Source organism: Corvus cornix, chromosome 1A, assembly GCF_000738735.6.
Source record: "Corvus cornix cornix isolate S_Up_H32 chromosome 1A, ASM73873v5, whole genome shotgun sequence".
Lineage (NCBI taxonomy): Eukaryota > Metazoa > Chordata > Aves > Passeriformes > Corvidae > Corvus > Corvus cornix.
In genome coordinates this window covers 34,051,050-34,074,386 of record NC_047057.1, presented here as the reverse complement: position 1 = coordinate 34,074,386, position 23,337 = coordinate 34,051,050, and the positions used below count along the sequence as shown (strand labels likewise).

The window sequence follows — 23,337 nt, the reverse complement described above, 5'->3', positions numbered from 1 at the left end:
AACCCCAGTTCCAAGGGCAGCAGAGGATTTCTGCAAAGGAACAGAAACCAGTTCTACCAATGCCACTGTCACTCTGATGTAGTGTATCTGATGGCTGGGAGATGTTTAGTACCACGCACTCAAGAAAAAGACAAGGAATGTTCTTCCTCTAAAGAACAATTAAATATAACACATAAGATTATGCTAGCAGTGTAATAGCACTATAAATCACATTTTGAAATGTATAATAATGTTTATGAAGTTCTAGCTACAGAAAAGATTCTTCAGTGTTATCCTTTAATTATTAGCACAGAGTCAAACAACAGGCTTTCAAAAGAATGGTTTTCCACTGAAATAATAGTTTATCAATTCTTTAAGACACTGAGAAGCATTTACAACTTTCCCATTCTCAACCTGATACCGCTGAAATTGTTAAACCTTCACCGAACCCCAGAAGGATCATGCTTACCCAAAACTTGGCCCTATTTGTCTTACAAGTGCCTTTTTTCCCTCTCCATACCAACTCCTGACCATAGGCAGCCCTACGCAGATACATTCCATAGTACCTTTTTCATTTCTTAGGTTTTGAGCAGGAGTAAAATTCCTGCTGGATCTTTCGATCAGCAGATCTTTAAAAAGTGGGACAAGACATCATCTTGAAGAAAAGCAGCAGCATCTGTAAGTGAACAACACAGTACCTGATCGTCATTACACTACTTGCATTCTTTACTGGGTTTTCTGTAAAAACAAGAGATGCACAGCTGACATCCAAAGGGAGACAGTTTTTTCACAAAAGGAAGCACTGTGGAGATTAACAGCAACTGCAGACTGTCATTCAGGGTGGGATTCCAAGGGTCCCATTTTAGGGAGGGATCTGAGCTCTGAAAGACTAGGAAGGAAGTGCTAGCAGAGGGCAACACAAATTCCCCACCAGCTACTCAGAGTCTCAGCAAATGGCACAGGCCAAAAACCAACTTCCAGACAACTGAAATCAAGTGAGATGGCCCTGACCCTTCTTCAAATGAAAAAACAATAGTGACAGAAGAGTGCAAAAGCTGGCAAGAGGATTAGATGGCTGGAGTTGGTTAGTTGAACATTTTCCATAAAAAAGTTTAACTAACTAAAATCAAAAAAAGCCCTTTGTCCTCAGAAGAACACAATCATAAAAAATTAAAAAAAAAAAAGTGCAATTAAAATCCCTTGATTTCAGCCTGGGCTCACCTGAACCAGGAAGCTTTTCAGAGAAACTGCTCTGGGTGCACACGGACATCAACAAGTAGAGAATGTGGCCAATCACTTAAAAGACAGTTCTGAGCTAAATGGTAAAATTACTCTGGATGTATTTGTGAACAGAACTTAGCTCAGTCTAGCCTACCAGCTTTGTTTAGTATGCTCTCATTATCCTGGGACTTTACGAAGTCCGACAGACTCTGAAAACTCAGTCTGACACAAATATCAGTGCAGAAATCTAGGTCTTTTAAAAGCAGATTTAAGAGAAAGAACACACACTGTAACTGCCTCAATCAAGTATGTCTCATAAAATCAGATCTATTCTTATTTTTTTAAATCTTTCAAAAGCAGCTAAAAAAACTTACAACAGCCATGTCCACAATATTCCTGCCAAAGATATTTTCTCTCAAATATGGGGCAAATAAAAATACAAAACATACTACTTTCTAAGTCCTCAGAAGAACTTTAGAAACCTCAGGGCAAAAGCAGCCTTTGTGCAATATTCAAGGCTGTCAAGACACATAAAGCAGTAGACAAGTCATCCTCCACGAATAGATGATTGCTATATAGATACCAGCAAGCAAGCTCGGGGACAAAGGCACTGCTGCCACTGACTGAGAAGGCCCTTCTGCATTTAAGAAATGTCAGCATTCCAAGGGCTCTCTTTATGACTTCAAAAAAACCCAAAGTACAGTGGAGAGAATTAAAGTAGGACATAAAATTTTATTCTGAAATGATCTCTGGCCACAACAATAAAATGTAACAAATATTCACTAGAACAGTCTTAACTCCTGTCATCAGCTGTACAATACATACAGTATCATAAAACTGGCCACTAGGATTAAAACCCACTACAACATCTTTAATGTTAAGTGGCAACAGCAGCATCTCACAGAAAATTATACATAAATATATACACAGTCCACATTCAATCATTTTTCACATGTTTTCAGTACACACAGTTGCAGCATATTACAGTCACGTGTCTAAGTCATTGCCCAATAAAAACCCAAGCTACTGCTTAGACGCAATTGTAGCAGTTGAACTGAGTAATTACAATTTGTAGCAGAGATGTACAAGCCCCTAGAAACAATAATTCAAAATGTTATTTTATTTAAATGCTACCATAGCATTACACTGGGCAATATTCTAATCTTTGCTGACTGTAAAAAGAGTTCTTTTCGTATTTATCACAAATATTACTGATGGAAAAAAAATATTAAGAAATGGAGAGCATTAAATAATGCACACCCTTTCCTAAAGATTTTAATATTGCCCGATGCTACTTATGTCTTTTAAGTGTTTTCAACATTCCCATGAAGTCATTTATAACTCCAAACCACCCACCAAGTTAAAAGTGGCTTAAGTGCCTTGCACCCAAATTGTAAAAATCCCTGGCCACCTTTATAAGAGCCAGGCACATATAAAAGGAATGCACTTTGGTTCATACCAAATGCCCTGGGATTAAATCACACTATAAAACTAAAGAGTTTGAGGTAAATTTTTACAAATACAGTTGATTTCTGTCTAGTGTCACTATAACAAAAAATTATTTAAAAAAAAAAATGAATTTGATGTTAAAGTACAACCAATGAGAAGGGCCATCTTTAACCCTTTAATGAGACGGTACCACAAGAACAGAGTGTCCTCTCCACCCTAGCAGTGTGACTGCCTTATTGTTTCTATTAAGGCCTCGATCATCTACAGGATGTTTTAAGACAGGTATAGCACTTAAAAATAGATTTCATCCCTACTAAGCAAGGGTTAAAGAGGCCAAGATGCATTTGTAACAAAAGGCACATTGTTAACACCAAGGGCACAATCCATCCTCTATCCTTAATCTACACATCTTGCATCACTCTCTTGTTCCAACACTTAAGTGGTAATGAACACACCAGCGGTGCAAGAAACTGAGCCAAGCAAGACTGCAACCAAAGACAACACTGTGCTGTTACTAAATCTGAAAATAGCTCAGACACCCCCAGACAATGGTAACATGTGAGACGAAGCACTGTTTCCAAGCCAACTTCTATCAGCCTAATTATCAGAGCCCTTAGAATAAAATCACATCAAAGCAAGAGGCAATGTCCTTCCACCCCCCCTTCTTTTTTTTTTTTACAGGTATATATAAGCTACAATAAAATGCAGCTACATCACTTAAAAACCTTGATGTAGCTGCTCCTTTAGTATAGAGGAAGTTCCACTGTATCTGGGTTAAAAAAATAGCTCTTCACACTATATTTTGGCCTTTAAGTTTCCGGTAGCATTTATGAAGAAGGTGAATCATAAATGCATTATTGGCATTAAGAACTGGTTACATGAAAAAGAAAATTCAGTGGTTGTAGCCCATTAATGACCCATGAACATCATGAATGTTTTCACCTTGTTGCCATGAAAGGCAGGAACATGTATCAATGTCTGCTTTAAAAAATACCAAGGGAGATGATTCTTCTTTCACCCTTAACATCAGCATCCCTATTTCCTGACTTTTGCAGGGGGAGTTAAGGTAGAAAGGAGTAGAAAGGAGTAAAAAGGAGTAAAGCCAAGCAGGTGGTGGAAGAAGTAAAGATTCCCTGTTACCATAGAAAAATACATAGTATTGTATTCCCACAGTCATGAGAGTTAGTTAATTTTACATTAAAATTAATATATCTCTTTTCCAGACTTAGAATTTACTGACCATAATTTACTGGATATTCATATTCTAAACCCCACTTTTCTTAGAAGTAGTATTATATTTCATTTTCAACATGATTTCATACATGTTTACATATTGCACTTACACATACTGTATAAAGTTGTGAACAGTTAACACTAAATAATTTAATTTGACTAGAGGCAGGAAATTACCTTTTTATTTTAAAAAGTAAGAAAAATTCTTGATTGACAGTCTAATTTTTACATTTATCAATCAACAAATACCATCCTTTGCTCAGAAATTATTTTGGAGCTTCTTTAGATGTTGACTTTTTGGCAAGAAGTTCAGCGGTATGTTTCCTGAGAATTCTGTCACTTTTCGCTTAATATCCCTCCCCCAGTCTTACATTAAATTAAAAATAAAACAAACCAACAAACAAAAATTAAGCTGTAAGTGGTAAATTAACGGATATGAAGGAGAACTTAACCGGAAACTTTCTTGGCCTCTCAGGGGACCATGCTTTAAGTAATTTTCATAATTTGTACAAGTAACTCAGTAAAATCTGTGCATATAAATGTTGTTTGTAAGTAAAGTTACTGAGGTTTAATGCAATCCGTTCTAGTAAGTCTTGTTCTAACATCTATAAACCCATCTAGATTGTTCTACTTTGTTTAAAATTCCCTTTTCCTATGTTTTATGCATCCAATGTAGACCACAGCTGTTGTATGTATTAAAATACTGATCTCAGATTTCAAACTGTTCCTGTTGAAAACACGCTACAACATGTGAATACCTCTCTCACAGGTCTAGATACTATTCTTCAGTAAAGACCATCTTTCTTCCATGAATGCAGTTAAAAGTAAAAAAGAAAAACCAAGCATTAGCACACACACACACGAACAAATCTACACATATCTCTAACTGTTCTTTCAAAGTCAATTTTCATCTACAAATGCCAAAGATTAAATCAAATTCCAAGTGCTTAGCTTTCCTTTGATAATTCTCCCTTTTTAGAAACTATCTAGGATGGTGTCTTCCAACCGAAAAGCTTTCCACTGAGGATCTTTCCTTCTACAGTTAAGCTGTCTAAGGTGAAGTACTCCTCTACAGGAAACAATGAAGTAACATCATGTTTGCCCCTATGTGCAGAGTTGATCTGAAATGTAAATGTACCACAGAAGTCACAGTCGCTCAAACATTGTCAGAAGAAATAAAAGCAACCTTGAAATCCATGTAGTTTAACAGTCTGGAAGTTACAGTATAAAACTGACAGAATGAGCACTTCTGCCTATGTGATTTTGGGAGATCAAGCTGCACATTAGAAAAAACAGAAGAGAAGAGATAGGAAAAAAAAATGAAAAAAGAGAACCTGTGTGAATGCTCAATGTTACAGACCTGAAACGAAGTTCAGAACATTTTGCTTTACCAACTAATCAGCCACTTTCAAATTCAGAGAAACAGACATACTGCCATTTTCACGCTTTCCAAGACTACCCGTTCCTCTCACTCTACCACATGGCATGCAAGGTAAGAGAGTCATTTTAGCCCCGGTGTTCTTATTTTTTGCATTATATTTGAATGATCACTTTAATCAAAGCCCACTACTTTTAAATAGAGAAAGCGTTCCATAGGAGGTGACGGTATCATTAGTGATACCATGACTTTCTCTGGGCTACCACATAAAAAATGACAATAGAACATGCTATGGCTCCACTTTAAACTACAAGTTTACAAGTGCTTAACTGTATTCTTTGAGTATTCTCCCTGGAGTCCAGTCAGTCATAGATGTGAGTGTTCACAGAATCAAGACCAAACCCATGAAATCCAAAAGGTAGTCTTTCAAATTTACCCCAGGTTAAAACTAATATGAACCATGGAAGAGGAAGGTTAATACCTTTGATACCACGCTGCAATGCATGACAGTCATGTTGTAACCAGTGGCCTGCCACTGATGTTTATTACTGTGTCACACTAGTTACAGTAAGGCTAATTGTACTGTAGAAGACAAACATTTTAAAAAATAAGTATAAAAACTTAAAGCATTGTCCCCATGTTTTTATAAAAACAAAATCAACATTTCTTACATTTAAAATGAGTGCTGAAAGATACAAATGAACAGATTTATTGAGCAAATAAAAATGCATATCTGAGCTAATTTTTCATACAAATAAGGCTCAGCCACACTGTATCTCTCATATTAACAGCATTGGGTTTTTCAAACTCAGCTAACGAGTTTTGGCAACACTGTTCTTTGCTGAATATTCCCATTGGCATCCGTCATCTGTGCCAAATTAGTCCTCAGTTTTGAAGCTGAGCTTGAAGTCGGAGGTAACTTGGAAATTGAAGTTATAGCACCAGTACTATCTGCAATTCTCTTTGCCGAGGCCTTTTCCCCAGTTGGAGGTTTTGGCAAACGTCTCCTTAGCCAGGGATGCCGCAAAGCCTGGCTGGGTGTCATACGGACAGCAGGATCCCATTCTAAACACTGTTTTAAGAAGTCAAGGAAGAGGGGATCATCACATCCCTTTAATGCGTTACCCCATTCTCTGCTCTCTGGCGGGCCGCGGAGCTTTCCCCTCCGAGAGCGTCCACCATTAAGTATTACAGAGCCATCAGACAAGGTTGTGATGCTGCAATAGCGGGGATAACCCTTAGAGCTCACAAAGTTTTTCGCTCGCTTGGATGCATCTAAGAGTTTTGGAGAAGGCATGCCCAATAGTTCAATCATACAAGCCAGCTGGTCTCCTTCATCTTCTCCAGGTAAAAGTGGATAACCAGTCAGAAGCTCTGCTAGGATACAGCCCAAGCTCCACATATCTATGGGCATCCCATAACGAGCACCAAGGATGACTTCAGGTGCACGATAAAACCGTGACTGAATGTAAGTGTAGACACGCTGATGCTCGTAACAACTTGAGCCAAAATCAATCACTTTAATACCACTTCTACCCTGTTGCTTCAACAGAATGTTCTCAGGTTTAAGGTCACAGTGAATGATTCTGTTTTTGTGCAAAGCATCCAAGCACTGTAAAATTGAGTGGGCAAACTTCCGAACCAAAGGTAGGCTAAAGCCCTGAAATTTGTTTTTCTTTATTAATTCATAAAGGTTCATGCTCAGCAACTCAAATGTCATGCAAATATGGCTGCGGAATGTGAAGTTTTCCAACATGTGAATAACATTCATGTTGTTATCCTTATCTTGTTTCCGGAGATGTTCCAGGATCTTAATTTCTTCCGCAGCTTGGCGGTGGAAACGTTTTTCATTTCTCACCATTTTTAGTGCCACATGCTGATGCATCTTGTGATCGTAGGCTTTCACCACCTGCCCAAAGCTTCCTTTCCCTATAACTTTCAGGACTTCATACCTGTATGCAATATGATCATGGGGTACTTGTATGTAAGACCCCTGGTCATCATCATACCCACAGTTGTTTGAACCACCAATCACACCTTGCCGCTTCTTTGCATTTGGACCCAAGAAGTATATTTCAGGGTAGCTAAAAATCTCATGATGCTCAAAAGCTGTTAATTTTTGCATGTATTGCTTCATTGCCTGCTCTGGTGTGATAACAGAGGCTTTCACCTTCCCTGTTGTTCCATCTGTAGACTTCAAAGAGCTGGAGCTCCCTTGTCGCCTGTGGGCACTCTCTGACTGTCTGTCCTGAACCACTGGCAATCCAGATTTGCCTAGCGTTGTAAGTCCATTTGGCTGCGTTGTCAGAACCGTTCTCTTGTTACTATTATCTTCAAAGAGCTGCTGAACCTGGATTTGTCCATGGCTACCAACATGTAGGTGCTCATTCATTGTGTGTTTACTGCCTCCAACCTAAAATTGAAAATAAATACATACCCAGTTAACAAGAAAGACATGAACTCCATGCTTCAACATTCACTCTGCAACCCTCCCTTCTGCCTAAATCACCTCAAAACGAACTGTTTTCTTAGAAGTCAATTGTTTATGGAGAATCTAAACAATACAGCACATATACTGTGATACTGCTGGATGCTATTAAATTTCCTGGTTCTTCTTTCTCAAATGCTATTTTCATGACTCTCCAAAATGTCTGCAACAAGGCAATCACAAACTTGCTACCATGAGAAGCTAACAATTTCTCCAAGGAATCTTCAAGACAGCAGTCCTGTAACATCAAGATGCATGCTTGAGGGACATCAGACTTTATAGAAAATAGTAGCAGTTTTACAGATGCTGGAGATCAATATATAATGCCTGCTAGAACTTACATGGCTAAGGCTCTTCAGAAATCAAGATTTTAACTTGTTCCTAAATTTGCTGTATATCAAAAGTTCCAGACACATTTTTCAGCAATAAGGAATGTGCTGTGACATGCACAAAGAGGAAAAGAACCCACACATTTCTGAAGTTCAAGAATATAACTTACTGCTTGCAATTGAGACAGTCACAATTTAGGAAAACATTCCCATCAATGAAGAATAAGCATATCCTTCAGCACTTTCCCAAACCAGACTGACAATAACTTTTAACCAAAATGAGATGTGGGGCCTTATGCAGACTTGAGTAGAAAGCAAATCTTTCCCTTGAGGAACATACAAGTAACTTTATTTTAAAGGAATATTAAAAAAAAGCATTAATAGACTTTAGAAATTACATTTGTTCTTGACAGTGCTTACTTGGGAATAAACAGCATCACTCAGCATTTTCAAGCAAACGAACAGCAAGTATTGGGGTGTGAAAACAACTACTGCGCCAAACCCGTTATTTTTAAGAAGAAACAAGGAATTTACAAGCACACCTGCCACTAAAATAGCTGTCCTTAGAATTCCTCATTTGCTCTGAAGTAGAGGATAATTAGTTTGTCTTCTGCCTGGTCTTACACAAATGTGAGAAGAATTCCCCTGCTGTCTCTCCAGCTGATTCACCGATCTTAATATTTATATCAAATTACTAACAAAAAGTTCACTGATACTGTCAGACAGATGATCAAGCCAGGGTTGAGAGCACTTTTCATTTAAACCATGTTTTTTCTAGGCAGCTAAGGATAACACATTCCCTGTTCACTTTAGGCTGCTGAAATAAAATCAGAAAATGACAGTTGTGTGCTGTGATATGAGGCAATGAAATCTGTGCTGCAACAGCAGAAGTGCTTCCTAATGAGAAAACCCAGACATGCAACGGACACTCGAGCATACTTTTTGCTTCTGTTAAGGCATCAGTTTGATACAGCAGAAGCATATTTTTGTAAATTCAGTAACTTGTTCCCAAAGACTTGCCAGCTGGACACCAGCTTCACCTCTGGACAGTATTTTGGTATTTGCAGCTCTGAAACTCACATAATGTAAGAACAAGGGCTCTTGCGGACTGCTTCTGCCAAGTTCACTGCTCTTGTGATTCCATTTTGACTCATGTTGAATAACTGGTTCATTCAACATTGCAGTTTGACTGTGTATGTTTGTTTGCAGAGAAATTTAGGCTCACACTATCAAATTTGATCAATCTCATAGAAAACATTACCACACAATCACAATTCAGAGCAAAGATGTTTGTAACACTTAAGCACAGTGAAGATATACTGGAAAGCAACAAAAACTCCCTTCCTAGTTTGATGTCTCAAAAGCAGCAGAAATTAAATCATTAAGAGGACTTAATGATCTTATCCCTACAGGCAATTCCTTCAGGTCAAGTTTGAGGCATGCTGCAGTAGCAGTTTCCTGAAGGTTGCCCTGATCCTCTATATAAACAGCAGTTACTGCAAAGAAAAATAACAAATGGCCCCAAGAGCTGCTAAATCACCCATTTCAGAAGAACCAGACCTTGTTAGTAAGATGTGTCATAGGTTCAGCACATGCAACACCACAGAACTGTGCAAGAAAGGCATAATGAAGCAGCAGAGTAAACATACAATTCCAAAGACTCAAGCTAGGAAATTCCAGGTACAAAAATTTCTTCTCCAACACTAACTGAACAACAAAGCAGAACGTATCTACACAAACTGGGAGCAGGTAATACTACTATAGACAATGAGCAAGAAAAGAGTATCGCCAAGAAAATAATGTTTAAGAATTTTTTAACCCAAGTATTCACTGCCACAGCTCACATCTTGAATTTTTTTTTCCCCTCAAGTCGCCTGTTTTCACAGTTAACTATTTTTCATGCTTCTTAAGCACTGCTTGCTTCAATATATGTACTGAGAAGTTCTTCAGGGCTTGGAAAAAAACCCATATATTTATTCCTTCTCAACAGGGACTAAAAAGTTCTTTTTTCTAAAAGTGTGCTTGCAAACACATTCTAAAGCGTAAACCATTAGCTCTGCTTCCTGCATCTTCAGGCAGGTTCATGGTTTCTCTTGCTACTGACAGGTTGGCTGTTTTTGTTTCAAGCAGCAGAATAAAATCAGCAGCAGTGTTCCAGCTTCAACCCAAATACAAAGTGACTGGTTTTGCTGGTTTCAGTCAGCTGCTGCTTGGGAATGCAAATGCAGATGCAGACAGTAGCAATGGTTTTCTTCGTGGAAAGAAAAACACCACATTATCACAGGCTCTATTCCAAAAGCTGCGTGGGAGAAGAGACCCACTCTTCTTTCAAAAAAGTCTGACAGGAGTTTTAGAGTGATCAGACACAACACAACCATGAAGTCCATACGAAGAACAGACTTTCCTCATCTCAGAGTACTGCCTGCACAAGTACCACCACATCATCTTCTATTTCCAACCTGGATAAGGGTTGGATTCGCACCATTCCTTTGCTCTGCCTATCTACTTCTGGCTACTGGGTGTCTTGAGATTGCTGTCAAGTTCAGGCTTGCACTACTCACGAGCTCCACAGGCTTCACCAGCAACACTGTAAGTTCCTGTACCACAACTAATGGGCTTGGCAAGCTACAAAAGACTACAGCCTTCTTAGTCCAGTACCAAACTGTTCTTAGTACGCAGAAGCTCCATCAGCCTTTCAACTGCAACCATAAACCTGAGAGGTTTATAACATGTCTCCATTTTACTTCTGCAGATGGACCTGTAAATTCCAGAACCAACAACCTACACAACTGATTACCTGCATGCACTTATGAAGCTTACTTATTATATATTGTATTGTCTGTGCTCAAACCTATCCACACCTCCTAAGATTTACATATTTTTGTAGCACACGTAATCAAAAACTTACTGTTGTTAAGTCTATAAAATATACTGAAATAACAGGTGAGCTTGATCTTTCTGAATGTCCTGGCATCATCAATTACATAACAGCAAATGTTGCAATGGGATGTTTCTTTCCTCTCTCAGTAGTTTCTCATAACTTCAAAATCACCATTAAGATTTTACTTTTACTTTGGTATATTCAGTTTATGGAAGTTGATGACTATGCCAAAAACATTCACCTAATCTTTGAAGTAGATACACCAAACAAAACAAAACAAAAATACACCCTAAACTATAATCAAAACAAATAAAAACGCAACAAAACTTTAAAATTTGAGGGTGGTATTATTTGGGGGTTTTTTTGGTTTGCTTTGCCTTCACGAACGGATTTAGGAACAGAAGTAGAACAATAACTTACTATACTTAGGCTACAGACCTCTAACACCACAGAAGTAGCAGAAAGATGAGTCCACCCTGCTAACAAGATAAATGGGCAAACCCATTTACAATTCCTTTGCATTAACACTCACCCAATGCATTGGTCTGTTTCAAGACCGTTCTAAAAGACTACTTACAGGATCGATCCCCACAGGAGCATATACCTCTTCTCAACTTTATCTTCCAAATGCATCAAGGTATTATGTAACTGTATCATATTTCATCTTTGTAACAGTCACTTCATGTGATTATTAGCACCCTATAAAACTATCCAAGACAGACACGATACAGCTATATATTATCATTTTATTTTGAGCAAAACCACAGAAAAAAGATTTTGCTGTCAATCAGAATCTAAAAAGGTTTGTAAAATGAATCTTAATAATAGACCAATCATGATGGCCTGCTGAAATACTGCACAGGAATAAGATGTCATTATCTGCTATTACTTTGCATAGATGAGGACAAAGGGAGAAACAGTGTTCTGAAGTAGTAACTTAATTAAAGAGTAATTGTGATACTATATACCCCTTTCTTTACAGCATTTCTGGGCGTGCCAGTTTCAGCCCTACAGTGTCTAACACACGAGAGGCATATGGTATCAGGTGTAGCATGCTTCACTGCCTATTTTGTTGACTACAAAACAAAAGCCTAAGCAAATGTACAAAAGGCCTTCTTTTTCCTTGATAAACTAATTCAGCAGCATTCCTCTGCTCAGAACTAAAAATACTTGCTAATTAGTACAGTGATAATAATGCTGGATTATCCCTAATGGTTTTATCGTGAGTATGGGTTTTATACACCAAAAAAGACTAAGCCTTTGTTGAGCTTGTGACTCAACAAGAGTGGTAGAAAGGATTTTTGCTGTTGTTGTATCTGGCCCCTATAAGCTTATTTTATGAAAAGTTAACTCTAACTTTACATAGCAAATATTTTCACAGACTGAACTATGCCTCAAGAGTGATACTGATCCTTAAATTTTTTCATCCTGCTAGGGCCACAATGAGTTTGAATACTTCTGAGACACCCTGGATTTATTACATATGATGAAACCCAAAAGGACAGTCAATGCACCCTAAACTGAACCCCTTGGGTAAGGTGAACTATACACATATGAGGCATGTGCCCAGAAGTACTGCAGTCCCCACAGCACCACAGTCACCATCTGCTGGAACCCAAGTTTCACAGCCCACTCCCATAGCCCTTGAAAGTTATGATAGCTTCATATTCCCCCTAGATGCAAATTTTAAATAGACAAAGAAACACCCAAAGAAAACTAGATATAATAAAATCCAGGTCATGACTGCATAGTTATTTCCACTCAAATGTGACAGCATTTCTATGGCAATTTAATACATGAAAACACCACAATAGGAAGGTATTTGCTTTGGTTTTACCTGCTTTGAAGCAGATGACCACAGTAAAAACTGGCAGCATGTGACATACCAGATCTTTGTATTAATGAAGTCCAGGAATCTCGTTCCATTATAATGTAAGTCAATTAAAAAAAAAATAAATTAAAAAAAAGCAAAATGAAGACTGAAAGACTGATGCAAAAGTACATGGATAAACATTCAACCCTCGTGGCAAGAGAAAATAGGTTTGCTGTACAGATATCTTAGAAAGGGCTTGAAGGAGGGAGGGCACTGAATCATGCATTGTAAATGGGTTGTTTTACAGTACTAGACAGGAGGATAAAAATCATTAATAGTGCTACACTGCAAGAGAAACAGGAACAGTGCGGAATGCAGGGATACATGCTAAGTAAGAAAGAACAGACATGGGGCTAAGCAGAAGACAGAGAAAAGTCTGGAAAAGGGACTCACAGACAGGTTGGGATTTACACAAGCAGAGCAGCAGGCAAGCAAGATAATCTCTACTGCAGCATGTCAACTGGATGCAAGAACACCATAATGAAATAGGAGAGAGTGAATGGAAAAAGGTTCCAATCATCAAGGCAAGAACTTAGGGCTTCAAAAGAGAAAGCAATGACTTTGGAGAGGAAAATGAAGAAGACAAGGGATTGGAAACAGGTTCACGTTTCCCACCATGAGCCAAAAAAGACAGCCAGGGATAGAAGCAGACACAAATAAGCCTAGGATGAAGGCACTTAAAAAAAAAAATAAACAAAACCTTTCCCTGGTACAACACACAACCACACAACCCCGCCTGCTTAGCAACAAAGGCTGCTGTGCTTGAAAAGACTGCCACCAAAACCTCTGTCCTGAAGCTTGTGTAAAACAGCATCTTCCCCCCTTCTACCCGTGCTATTTATAATCTACCAAACAATGAAATTTCACTTGACAGTAGGAGACCAGAGTTTCAGCAGAGGCTGGATCACACAAGCAAGGAATATGACAGGTAGTTGATTTTTCCTCTGTCTGGATTAAAAGAAAAACCCTTTGGCTTAAACTAAATGTAACTTCAATCTCAGTTTCTCTCACAACTAGCATACATACTATACACGCTTATATCCAAACACCAGCAGTTCACCCACTTAAGTACACCGTACCTTCTGAAAGTTTGAAACACAAATACTCTGTTTTTAGCTATTACAGAAGTCACATAGATACAACACAGATGAAAACAAGATAAGCAAATGAACACAAAGAACGAAAATAATTAAAAAAACTGAAAGGACACATTTCAAGGATTGGAGGAAGTGGTGGGATGCAAAACCAATGGTTTCAATCTGTCAGTGTCAGCTGAGGTCAGTAGGCCTAAGTTTACAGTAAGATCACAGAACAGATATTGCCCCACTTTTTTTTTTTCAGGTTAAAATCCAGCATTCTGATGTCGTATCTGATCCTTACCACAAAAAGTTATGTTAGCCAACCACAAAATAACCACCTACAAAATCCAGCAAGGCAGTATGAGGTATTTCTGTAATAGCACCGAAGGCTAAATAAAAACTGTAGAGTAGGCTCTTTATCACAAGGAAAGGCAGAGTTTGGAACAGTCAGAAACTAGAGGGACTTGATGCATAGCTATATAATGCTTGATCATTCCTACATGCTTCCGTAAGTACACATACATATATGGTACATATAAACATATGCATACATACACAACCATATACTTGTAAAAATACCTGAAACACAGAAACGTAACACTTCAACACCCCTTTGCTTTTATAAAGACTGTATCTTTACATATATATCTATATATCCATAGACACTATATATAATACACATATACAAAAATCTTTGTATAAAAATACCAAAATTCTGTACTTCCAAAATTAGTAAGTAGTCACAAATAAATAGGGGGACCACCACACTTTCACAAATCCTAAATTAAGTCTGGGCTCTGTTACATGTAAGCCCCTGCTATTTGTGGGCCCTACTGTAAATGCACTTGTATGATTAGTGTCCAGGCTGTTTGTACTACATTCTTTCTTTTATGATTTTATTAAAAAAAACCCCTAAGCTGTTGCCCCAACTCTAAAATCAAGCAGCACTTAACCAGTATACAAATGTGAAAAAAATTGGCCTTTTATACTAACAAACAATTCAGACATATACACTAGCTACATAAATATACAATGAAGTTGATCTCAAGTACACAGCTCCACCTTGAATTTGCAGAATACTCTTCATTCCTTTTGAGAATATCCTATATATACACTGATTTTTTTTTAATTTAAGCCAATTCTTTCTATAAATGGATTTGAATAAGATGTTTTATCCCTGAAGCTACATGGAAAGTCACTGAAACACTAATATCTAAATGCACAGTTTCACCTTCCACTAGCCCATAATCACATTAAAGCTCTGACATATGTTTACAAAGACAGTATGTGAGCATCCACGAAGAACTCATTAATTCTATGAAAAGTATGCCATCAATGCCTTTCAGGGTCAGTATGAAATCTTTCAGAATTTAAAAGGAAATGTATGCAATAAAAATTTCAGGTATTTAGTGTTAACATGACAGTATATAGACCCCTCGCTCTTCTCTGTCATGCCTTCAGGACAGAGATACCTTCTCTTATCCATATATAGTGGCATACTCGGGAAGTTTCATTCCTAGTAGATTAACTAGGAGTGTGAGATAACGTGAGATATCACAGAACCGGAAAATACCATCCTTTTCATGCCATCAGCGGTTATTTCTTTATAGGTACACTACTGCAGCAATAAAGGCAGATTCACCCAATCATTGTCCCTGAGCAGAGCGATAGCTGTTTCTAGGGAAGACTGCGATCAGCCTGAGCTAATCAGACGTGTAAAGGGGAGAGTAGCCTTCATTTTTCACCACAGTTCATACAACACTTTAATCACAGAGACTAACCTCATCTCAAAAAAAGCATTCACCAGAACATCTCCTCTATGCGAATGTGAAAGATCGAATTTGTCACTAAAAATCAGACACAAAACCAGACTGAAGAGGGGTGGCGGGAGAGGGAGAAAGCAGTGTGTGCAGTTACAGGGTCCCAGCCTCACAACAAGCATGCACATTTCATCGGAGCCTGCAGGAATTAAATGCACGTTGCTCCTGCACCATGCGCCTTGGGGGGCCCATGCGCGCTCGGTCCCGCCACTGGGGATACCCGGCGAGCGGAGCGGCGAGACCCCGGGGCCAGATGCCCCTTCCCCGCACCCCGTCCACACCCTCCCCGTGCCCGGGCTCACCGTGTGGGAAGCGTTGCTGGCCCTGAGCGGCGGCAATGCGAGGGGCGACGGCGGACCGGTCCCAGCTCCTGCCCGGGAGACCCCGGCTCCGGTGCCCGGGGAAGACGGCAGCGGGCGGCCGCTGTCCCCTGCCCTGCCTGCAGAGAGCAGAGGGGTGAGCGCGGTGGGCAGCGAGGCCGTCGGGGCGGCGGCAGCGGCCCCAGCGCTCGGCCGGCACCGCCGCCCGTCTTGCTTCGGGCAGAAGCCATTAAAAGCTAATCACCGCCGCGGCGCACACACGCACCGATCCGGCTAATAGCGCGGGCGGGCCGTGCTCGCCCGGCTAAACCCTTCATCCGAGATTAACCCGCCACCGGCAGGCGCCTAACCGGGAGAACGAGCCGGCTCTGCTCCGCGCACGCCTCGGGGCTGGACGGCTGCCCGCGCCCCCCGCCTCCCCCCGAGCCGTCTGGCACGGCGAAATCCCGGCGCCGCCGGGGACCCGCCAGGAGTTCACAAGTCTGCCGCGGGAAGCGGCGGCGAGCACCGCTGTCCCTTGTCAAACGCAGCCGCTCCGGCACTCGCGGCGACCCCCAGTTCTCCTTGGGTCGTTTCCTTCTGTGATTTCTCTCGGCCCCCCTCACCCCGCCCCGCTCCGCTCCCCCGAGGCGAGCTCGCCATCCCGCACAACAGCGGCTCGCCGGAGCCCAGCGCGCAGCCCCCGACGGCCCCCTGGGCTCGGCTGCCGCGGGGGGAGGGCGGATCATTGTTCGACACACACGGCACCTCTGCGGCGGCAGCCGCGGGGCGCCCGAGCCCCTCCCGCCTCCGGTCCCCCTCCGCCGGGCCTCCGCAGCCCGGCCCAGCGGTGGCGATCGCGGCGGCCCTCGCTCGCTCCCCTTACCGGCTGGGTAGGCAGCACCAGCGGCGACGCTAGCTGAGGGTTTTCTGGTTAACATGGCCGCTGGAGAGGAGGGAGAGGAAAAGGCATGTCAGGGTGGCTCTCCTCCGCTGCTCCTCGGCCTCTCCGGGCGGCGTCTGCCTCTCTTCTCCGATCAGCTACACCCAGACCCAGACACGTCCTGCGCTGCATCCCCCTGGCCCCGGGCCGGCCGGACAGACCCTCCAACGGCCCGCCGTCGCCTCCCGCCGCAACCGCAGCAGCAGCAGCAGCAGCAGCAGCCGCCGCGCCGCCGCCGCAGCCCCCGGCCCAAGCTCATCACCTCCCCCGCCCCCGCCCCGGTCGCCCCGGTCCCCTCGCACGGAGGAGGGGGCAGCAGCAGGCGGCCGGACAGGACCCTCCTCCTCGCGCGGCGGAGCGGGGACAAACAGCGGACAGGATCGGCAGTCCCCGCCCCGTCGGCCGCGTGCCCTCCTTCCGTCCCTCCCCGCCGCTCCCTCCTGCTCCCTACCGCTCCGCCGTCGCGGAGGCGGCGCGGCCCGCGGCTCCCCCTGGCGCCGCACGTCCACCCTTCCGCCCGCCCGCCCGCACAACGGCCCCGCCGCCCGCGCGCCCCGCCCGCACAACGGCCCCGCCGCGCGGGGCGCGGGGCCAGGACGCGCCCGGCCGTTGGGCACCGCGGCCGCGCAGCCATGTTGGCCCCGGGCAGGGCGGGACAGGCTCGGGCACAGCGACAGGGACGGGGAGAGGCTCCGGCCGCCCGGGCAGCCCCCGCCCTGGCAGCGCCCGTGTGCACGAGGGGGAGGGGGCGATGCCCGCCGGGAAACCGGCGTGTGTGGGAATCGTGTGTAGGGGCAGAGGAGCCGGGGACTGCCAGCTCGTCGGGCGGCGGGGACCGCTCTGTTAGCCCGGAAGGACAAAGCTGGCCCCGTGGGACGAAGGATAAATAACTTGAAACGCGTAGTGTTGAAGTGAAAACTTAAAAAAAAAAAAAAAAAAGGCAATTAGGGAAAAGGAGCTTTTGGGATTGCCCTGGAGGCGTAAGTGCCTCAGCCTAGAATGAGAGTGCGAGGGGCGTTATTTGCCTTGTTTCCCAAACTGCACGACGTGCTTTGTGGAGTACAATGCTTTGAATTCCTGGTTTGTCAGTTCGAACGTCATTACTGCCAAAAATAAAAGACTAAACATTTGCCCCGCTTGGAAAAGCGTTGAAATGAACTGTCCTACCTATGCTCAGCCCTTTTTGAAGTCCATACAGACCTCGCAGGTTTTTCTTTTTGAAACAGCTGTTAGATGTATGGACAGATCTCTGTTCATCCCCTTCCACAGAAAAGACAGAAAAATTAATCCCCCCTGTTCCTATGTCTAAGCAGAAAAAAAAAATTAAATAAATCCATTTCTTTTCCTTTTCCAGTGCCACAGATACATTCATAAGCAAAGACATTTCCTGTTCTGGTACAAAGAAATAAACAATTTCCCTAACTCCTCCTGTCACATAGAGAAAACAATCATACCTTCCTTCTCCTGTCCACACCCACCTAATCTTTTCCCTTCGCTGTAGCTGAAAGAAAGCTTTGTCTTCCTCAATATCCCCCCAGATGTTCACAGGCACTCCCAGTGTCCCTTCCCATTGGCTGCCAGGTGTATAAATGGTGTTTTCTGATTACTTTCTGTATTTTCTCATCATTTGCACAAGCACTGCATGCACATCAAAGATATCTGCATATTAAACATTGTGGTAACATTAGTCTTCTGAGATACCTTAAATGTTTCAGGGATGGCGGATAGAAAAAAAAAAAGATACTTTTCTAGTTAGTCTAGGGAGGGAAGGGGAGGAGGGGAAGCTTGTTCACGCTCAGGCTGGATAAAAAACTGGAATTGATACCAATTATCTTCTTGTAGGGCTTGCAGGAGTTCTTCATCTTGAATGATGTGTCTTTGTGACTGTCAGTGTCACAAATGGTTTCATGCATGTTCTAAGGTTACTTGCACCTAAACACTGAGATAAGACACAGCCTGCTAAGTGTCCGGTTTCAACCCCTTTCCAGTCGGGTACACCATACACAGTATGCTTTCCACAATTTATTCATACACTCTTGGACTGCTATGAAGACTGTGTGAAAAATGGAGCTAGTCTATCACATAGTAAACAATATTTGAATTAACTCAGTGGGAACACATTACATTGGTACCTGTCCAGCTATTCTGATATGCATGTGCTGTGTTAGTCTTGAATCCTGAGAGTGGCCTTGGGCCTGCTTGGATGCCTCTCTTTCTCTGTCTCTTTCTCCATCTGCAACCCATCCTGACGTTTGCTGTCAAGGATAGTACCTGATGGAGTCTGAAGTGCAACTCAAGATAAGGGCAAGCCCACCTTGATTCCTTCTGAACGCAATGCAAGAAATGTCAGTTTAAAAGCCCCTTTCATGCAGGATTTAGGTTGATAAAGAAGAGGAACATGCTAATATAATCGCAAAATACCTTGGCTGCAAATAACAATGCCTTTAACAGCCCTCTTCAAAATCATAGAGGCAGATATACAAAGAGAAGAAGAGAGCAAAACCTAAATACTCAAAGACAAAGCAAAGGTTAATTCTTTCATGCCAAGTCTTACACTCAGAAATCTGAACTATTTCCTGTTGAGTGTCCACAGAACCTTCTTTCTGATACTGGCCATAGTGAGCATATCAGCACTTTCCAGGCCAGTGCTACATAGGATGAGATTAACAGGCTTCAGTTCCCAGGAGAGAAATAAGTGTTAGGCACCTGACAGGAGAAGGTGTACGGTGCTGAGAAATAAGAGAGCAAAATGAGTCGGAATTTTATTGATCCTTTTTCCTGCTCACTCAGCTTTTATTACCCAAAGGTGTGAACTAACCTGTAATGATAGAAGATTAGTCTTCGCTTTCTTTCAAACAAATCCACTGAGTATTCTTGAGTGACAGACTACTTAGAATCATAGAATAGTTTAGGTTGGAAGGGACTTTAAAAGGCATCTAGTCCAACCCCTTGCAATGAGCAGGGACAGTTTCAACTAGATCAGGTTGCTCAGAGGCCCATCCAACCTGACTTTGAATGTCCCCACCTCTCTGGTGGCACCAACTGTGCCAGTGTTTCATCACCCTTATAAAACATTTCTTCCTCATATCTAGTCTAAATCTACCCCCTCTGAGTATAAAAACTGTACCCCTTGTCCTATCACAACAGGTCCTACCAAAAAGGTTGTCTCCATCATTGTTTTAAGTCTTTTAAGTGTCAAAAGGCCACAATGAGGTTTCCCTGGAGCCTTTTCTTCTCCAGGCTGAACGACCCTGCCTGTCTCAGCCTGTCTTCACAGTGGACGTGCTCCATTACTCTGGTCATTTTTGTGGTCTTCCTCTGGACCCACTCCAACAGGCCCAACTGGTACTTGCAAGGGACTTGTAAGGTAGTGTCATCAAAGCAGTTGTTTTTAAGAGAAATATCTGAAAACTTTCTTTCCAGATGGGTACCCAAAGAGGCCTGCTGACTGGAAAGTGCCAACTCAGTGGGACACAGGCAGTAACTGGTTCTGTACTACAGTGGGCACCTAAGGAAGAAGGTGAACGGGCAGTTGGAGGTGCTGGGGAGAATCAGAAGGCTGCTTGCCACAGCTGTCTTGAAGAGGCTTAGGTTGGTCTGTTACAGATATCATCCTCCCATCATAAACTGCACCAAGTGTTCCAGTACAAAAACTAACAACTATTTGGTAAAAATAAAGTGGCAAAATCGCAACCATTAAATGACAAAATTAAAATTCATTAAAGAAAAAGCCCAACAGAACCAGAACATTCTAGAATAAAATATGCTATCTGTAAAACCTTGTCTAAAAGTATTCCTGCCCACATAGTACATTAAAATGCATTATTGAAGATATGCTAGTACAGTGTGGAGAGATACAGAGCATGCTGTGTTTCTTGAGCCATTCGGTCAGGGCCCTTGTGACCAAGACAGATATTAATTCTAAGCAGACTGTCAGGGGTTGCTGGGGTCTGTTTTGTCAGGCTGCCTGGGGACCCAGTTCATAACGAGTTGCCCTGTTAGAGCACTGTACCTCCTTAGCAACCCTGTGAGATCTCGTATGCCACACTCACTCTTCAAAGTGGATGGGTTAGGGTTTAATTAAATGGGACTTTGGTATGTAGTTGTAGGGCAAGCAAGGCTGGCTGGTCAGTCACAAAGCATCTCTGCCACTGTGGTATTAGCAAATGCTTATGTGGTCAGACACCAGGGAATTCCTGAGAAGCCATGCATGTCCAAAGCTGTGGTGGTGACACTGTGGGGCTCCCACAGTGACGGGTGCAACAATTGCTCAGCACCTTGTTATGCTCTGTCCATTCTCACCAGGCACAGCAAGCTATTTTGGCTGTAGATAAATGACTACTAGGTAAAGCAAATACAAGGCTCCTCAAACATCAGGGGGTTGGAGGACACGGCACTTAGAGACATGGTTTAGTTATAGACTTGGTAGTGCTAGGTTAGTTTTTGGATTTGATAAACTTAAGGGTCTTTCCCAACCTAAATGATTCTGTGATTCTATGAAAAGTAGAAGTAAGACAAACCTAGAACACAGAAAGTAAAAATGTGTTTTTCTGCCACCCTTTAATCACGCCCTCCTACTAAGCAGAATTTGCATGAAGGAGGATCTTTACTCATTTTCAACATCTTTTTAAATGTTCTGTGAAGCAGACCTTAGATGCTGAGCTGGAGACATTAAAACACTTAGAATATGTCTCACCATTAATTAAACATGGGTCCAAGCCTGTTGTCTCAGACAGTAATATGTATTTTAAAAGTAAACCCTTAAGCCCAGTAAGTGGTTGCCTCAGGACAGCCTGAACACAATCAGCACCAGGTTCTCATTAATTTGTTGTGGATACTTTAGGCATGAGCAGGACTGTGTATACTACAGTGTTGTCTTTCAGCAGATCATTCTGAGAGCAGTGCAGGCACTTCAAAATGCAGCAACCTACAAATACTAGCACTGCAGATGGAAAGCACACCAGTCAGGACTCGACTAGCTGTCAAACATGCACTTCACTCTGTGGTACACGTGTAAGGTTTGCAACTCCACCCTCTCTCTCCCCTCTCTCTCTGCTGTTCCCAGAAACAAAAAATTCCCAGCAAAGCATCTTCAACTTAGAATAAAATTGTATTTCAGTGCAATTATAAAAGATAAAGGTATGTATTCAGAGCAAGAGTGCAGAAAGTAACTTCCACAAGTCAACTTGCTAGTACATATTCATGCTGACATGAGAGTATATGAAGGTAAACTGGCTTGCCAGGTTCAGATGTTTGTTGGCCTTCATTCCAGTATGTGTTCTGTTGAGGTTAAACTTCATTCTGTGTTCAAGGGTTTAAGAACTGCGGTTTAAGAATGTTGGGGTCCCTCCCCCGCCGTGTAGCCCTGGGAGAGGGGCCCTGAGGGCACAGACACGGGGCTTCCCTGCCCCTGCTCAGCCTCGTTCCCATTGGTTGGTTTGTGTTCCCTGCGCGGGCAGAAGGACCCTTGGTCCCGTGACTGGAACAGTTCCTGGGCAGAGCTCCGGCCATGCGGCTGGAGAAATAAACATCTCTGAAACAGCTATCAAGAATCTGTCTGTCCATATGTATTTCCTTTCCACGGGACTCCTGGTTTGGTATATGCATGTTGCAGGATCCCCACCGCAACATAATGGTGGAGAATTGTGAGCAGAACAATCCCCGATCCCTAAGTGACTGATTTGTGTGAGTAAACCCTGGAAACTTTGGATTCCTCTTCTTGGTTTTGCTTTGCTATTCCATATCTAAACTATGGAGGAACCGTGGGAAGACTCTTGGCTCTCAGAGCCGCATATGGACATTTATCTTAAAAGATTCTTGAACAACGATTTGTAAATTTTAGCTTGATTCAAGCTCAAAAAGAACTGAAACACTTCCTGGCATGGTTGTTTAAGAACTTTTTCTATGTTTCTTGGGATTTAATTCTTACGAAGGGCTTTTGGAAAACCGTCTGGACACAGTTAATATTGGAGTCGAAATATATGCCGATGGAAGAATATTTTCGTGAATATTATTTAGTTACCGAGACGGTTGAGCAATGTCAGCTGTGTCTTGGCGAAGGGAAGCCTGGCGCAGGGACCGTGCGGCCCAGGCCACGTGCACCGAGCGCTCTCCGAGCAGCAGTGAGGCAGTTCCCGCGCGCGGGCGGAGCCAAGCGAGCCGCAGTGTCGGTGGCGGAGTGAGGAGCGGCGGGACCCGGCGGTGCCCGCCCGGCCCCGCACAGTGCGTGGTGGAGCGAGCCCTGTGAACACCCAACCGAGAGGGGCGGCGTGCGGGCAGTGGCTGGCGGCGGTGGCGGTGGAGCAGAGCCGCACCCGGCCGAGATGCGCGCTAGAGCGGAGCGCGGGGGGGTCATCGCTCGGGGG

General features: G+C 42.8%; 1 protein-coding gene across 1 annotated transcript; it reads right to left on the bottom strand.

Moving 5' to 3' along the window:
• Positions 1–1,907: 1,907 nt before the first annotated feature.
• DYRK2 (dual specificity tyrosine phosphorylation regulated kinase 2) lies at positions 1,908–17,321 on the bottom strand. The gene is made up of 3 exons (XM_039570856.1): positions 16,916–17,321; positions 16,033–16,169; positions 1,908–7,673 (listed from the first exon to the last, which is right to left on the bottom strand). Exons 1-3 carry the CDS (start codon positions 16,968–16,970, stop codon positions 6,069–6,071), a joined length of 1,797 nt encoding a protein of 598 aa, XP_039426790.1. The 5' UTR covers positions 16,971–17,321; the 3' UTR covers positions 1,908–6,068.
• Between the last annotated feature and the right edge of the window lie 6,016 nt (positions 17,322–23,337).

Coding starts and splice junctions, on each gene's coding strand:
- DYRK2 (XM_039570856.1), bottom strand. CDS start 16,970: ATGTTAACCAGAAAACCCTCAGCTAGCGTCGCCGCTGGTGCTGCCTAC. Junction 16,170..16,915: donor TGGTGCTGCCTACCCAGCCG/GTAAGGGGAGCG, acceptor TGCTCTCTGCAG/GCAGGGCAGGGGACAGCGGC. Junction 7,674..16,032: donor CCAGCAACGCTTCCCACACG/GTGAGCCCGGGC, acceptor TTTCAATTTTAG/GTTGGAGGCAGTAAACACAC.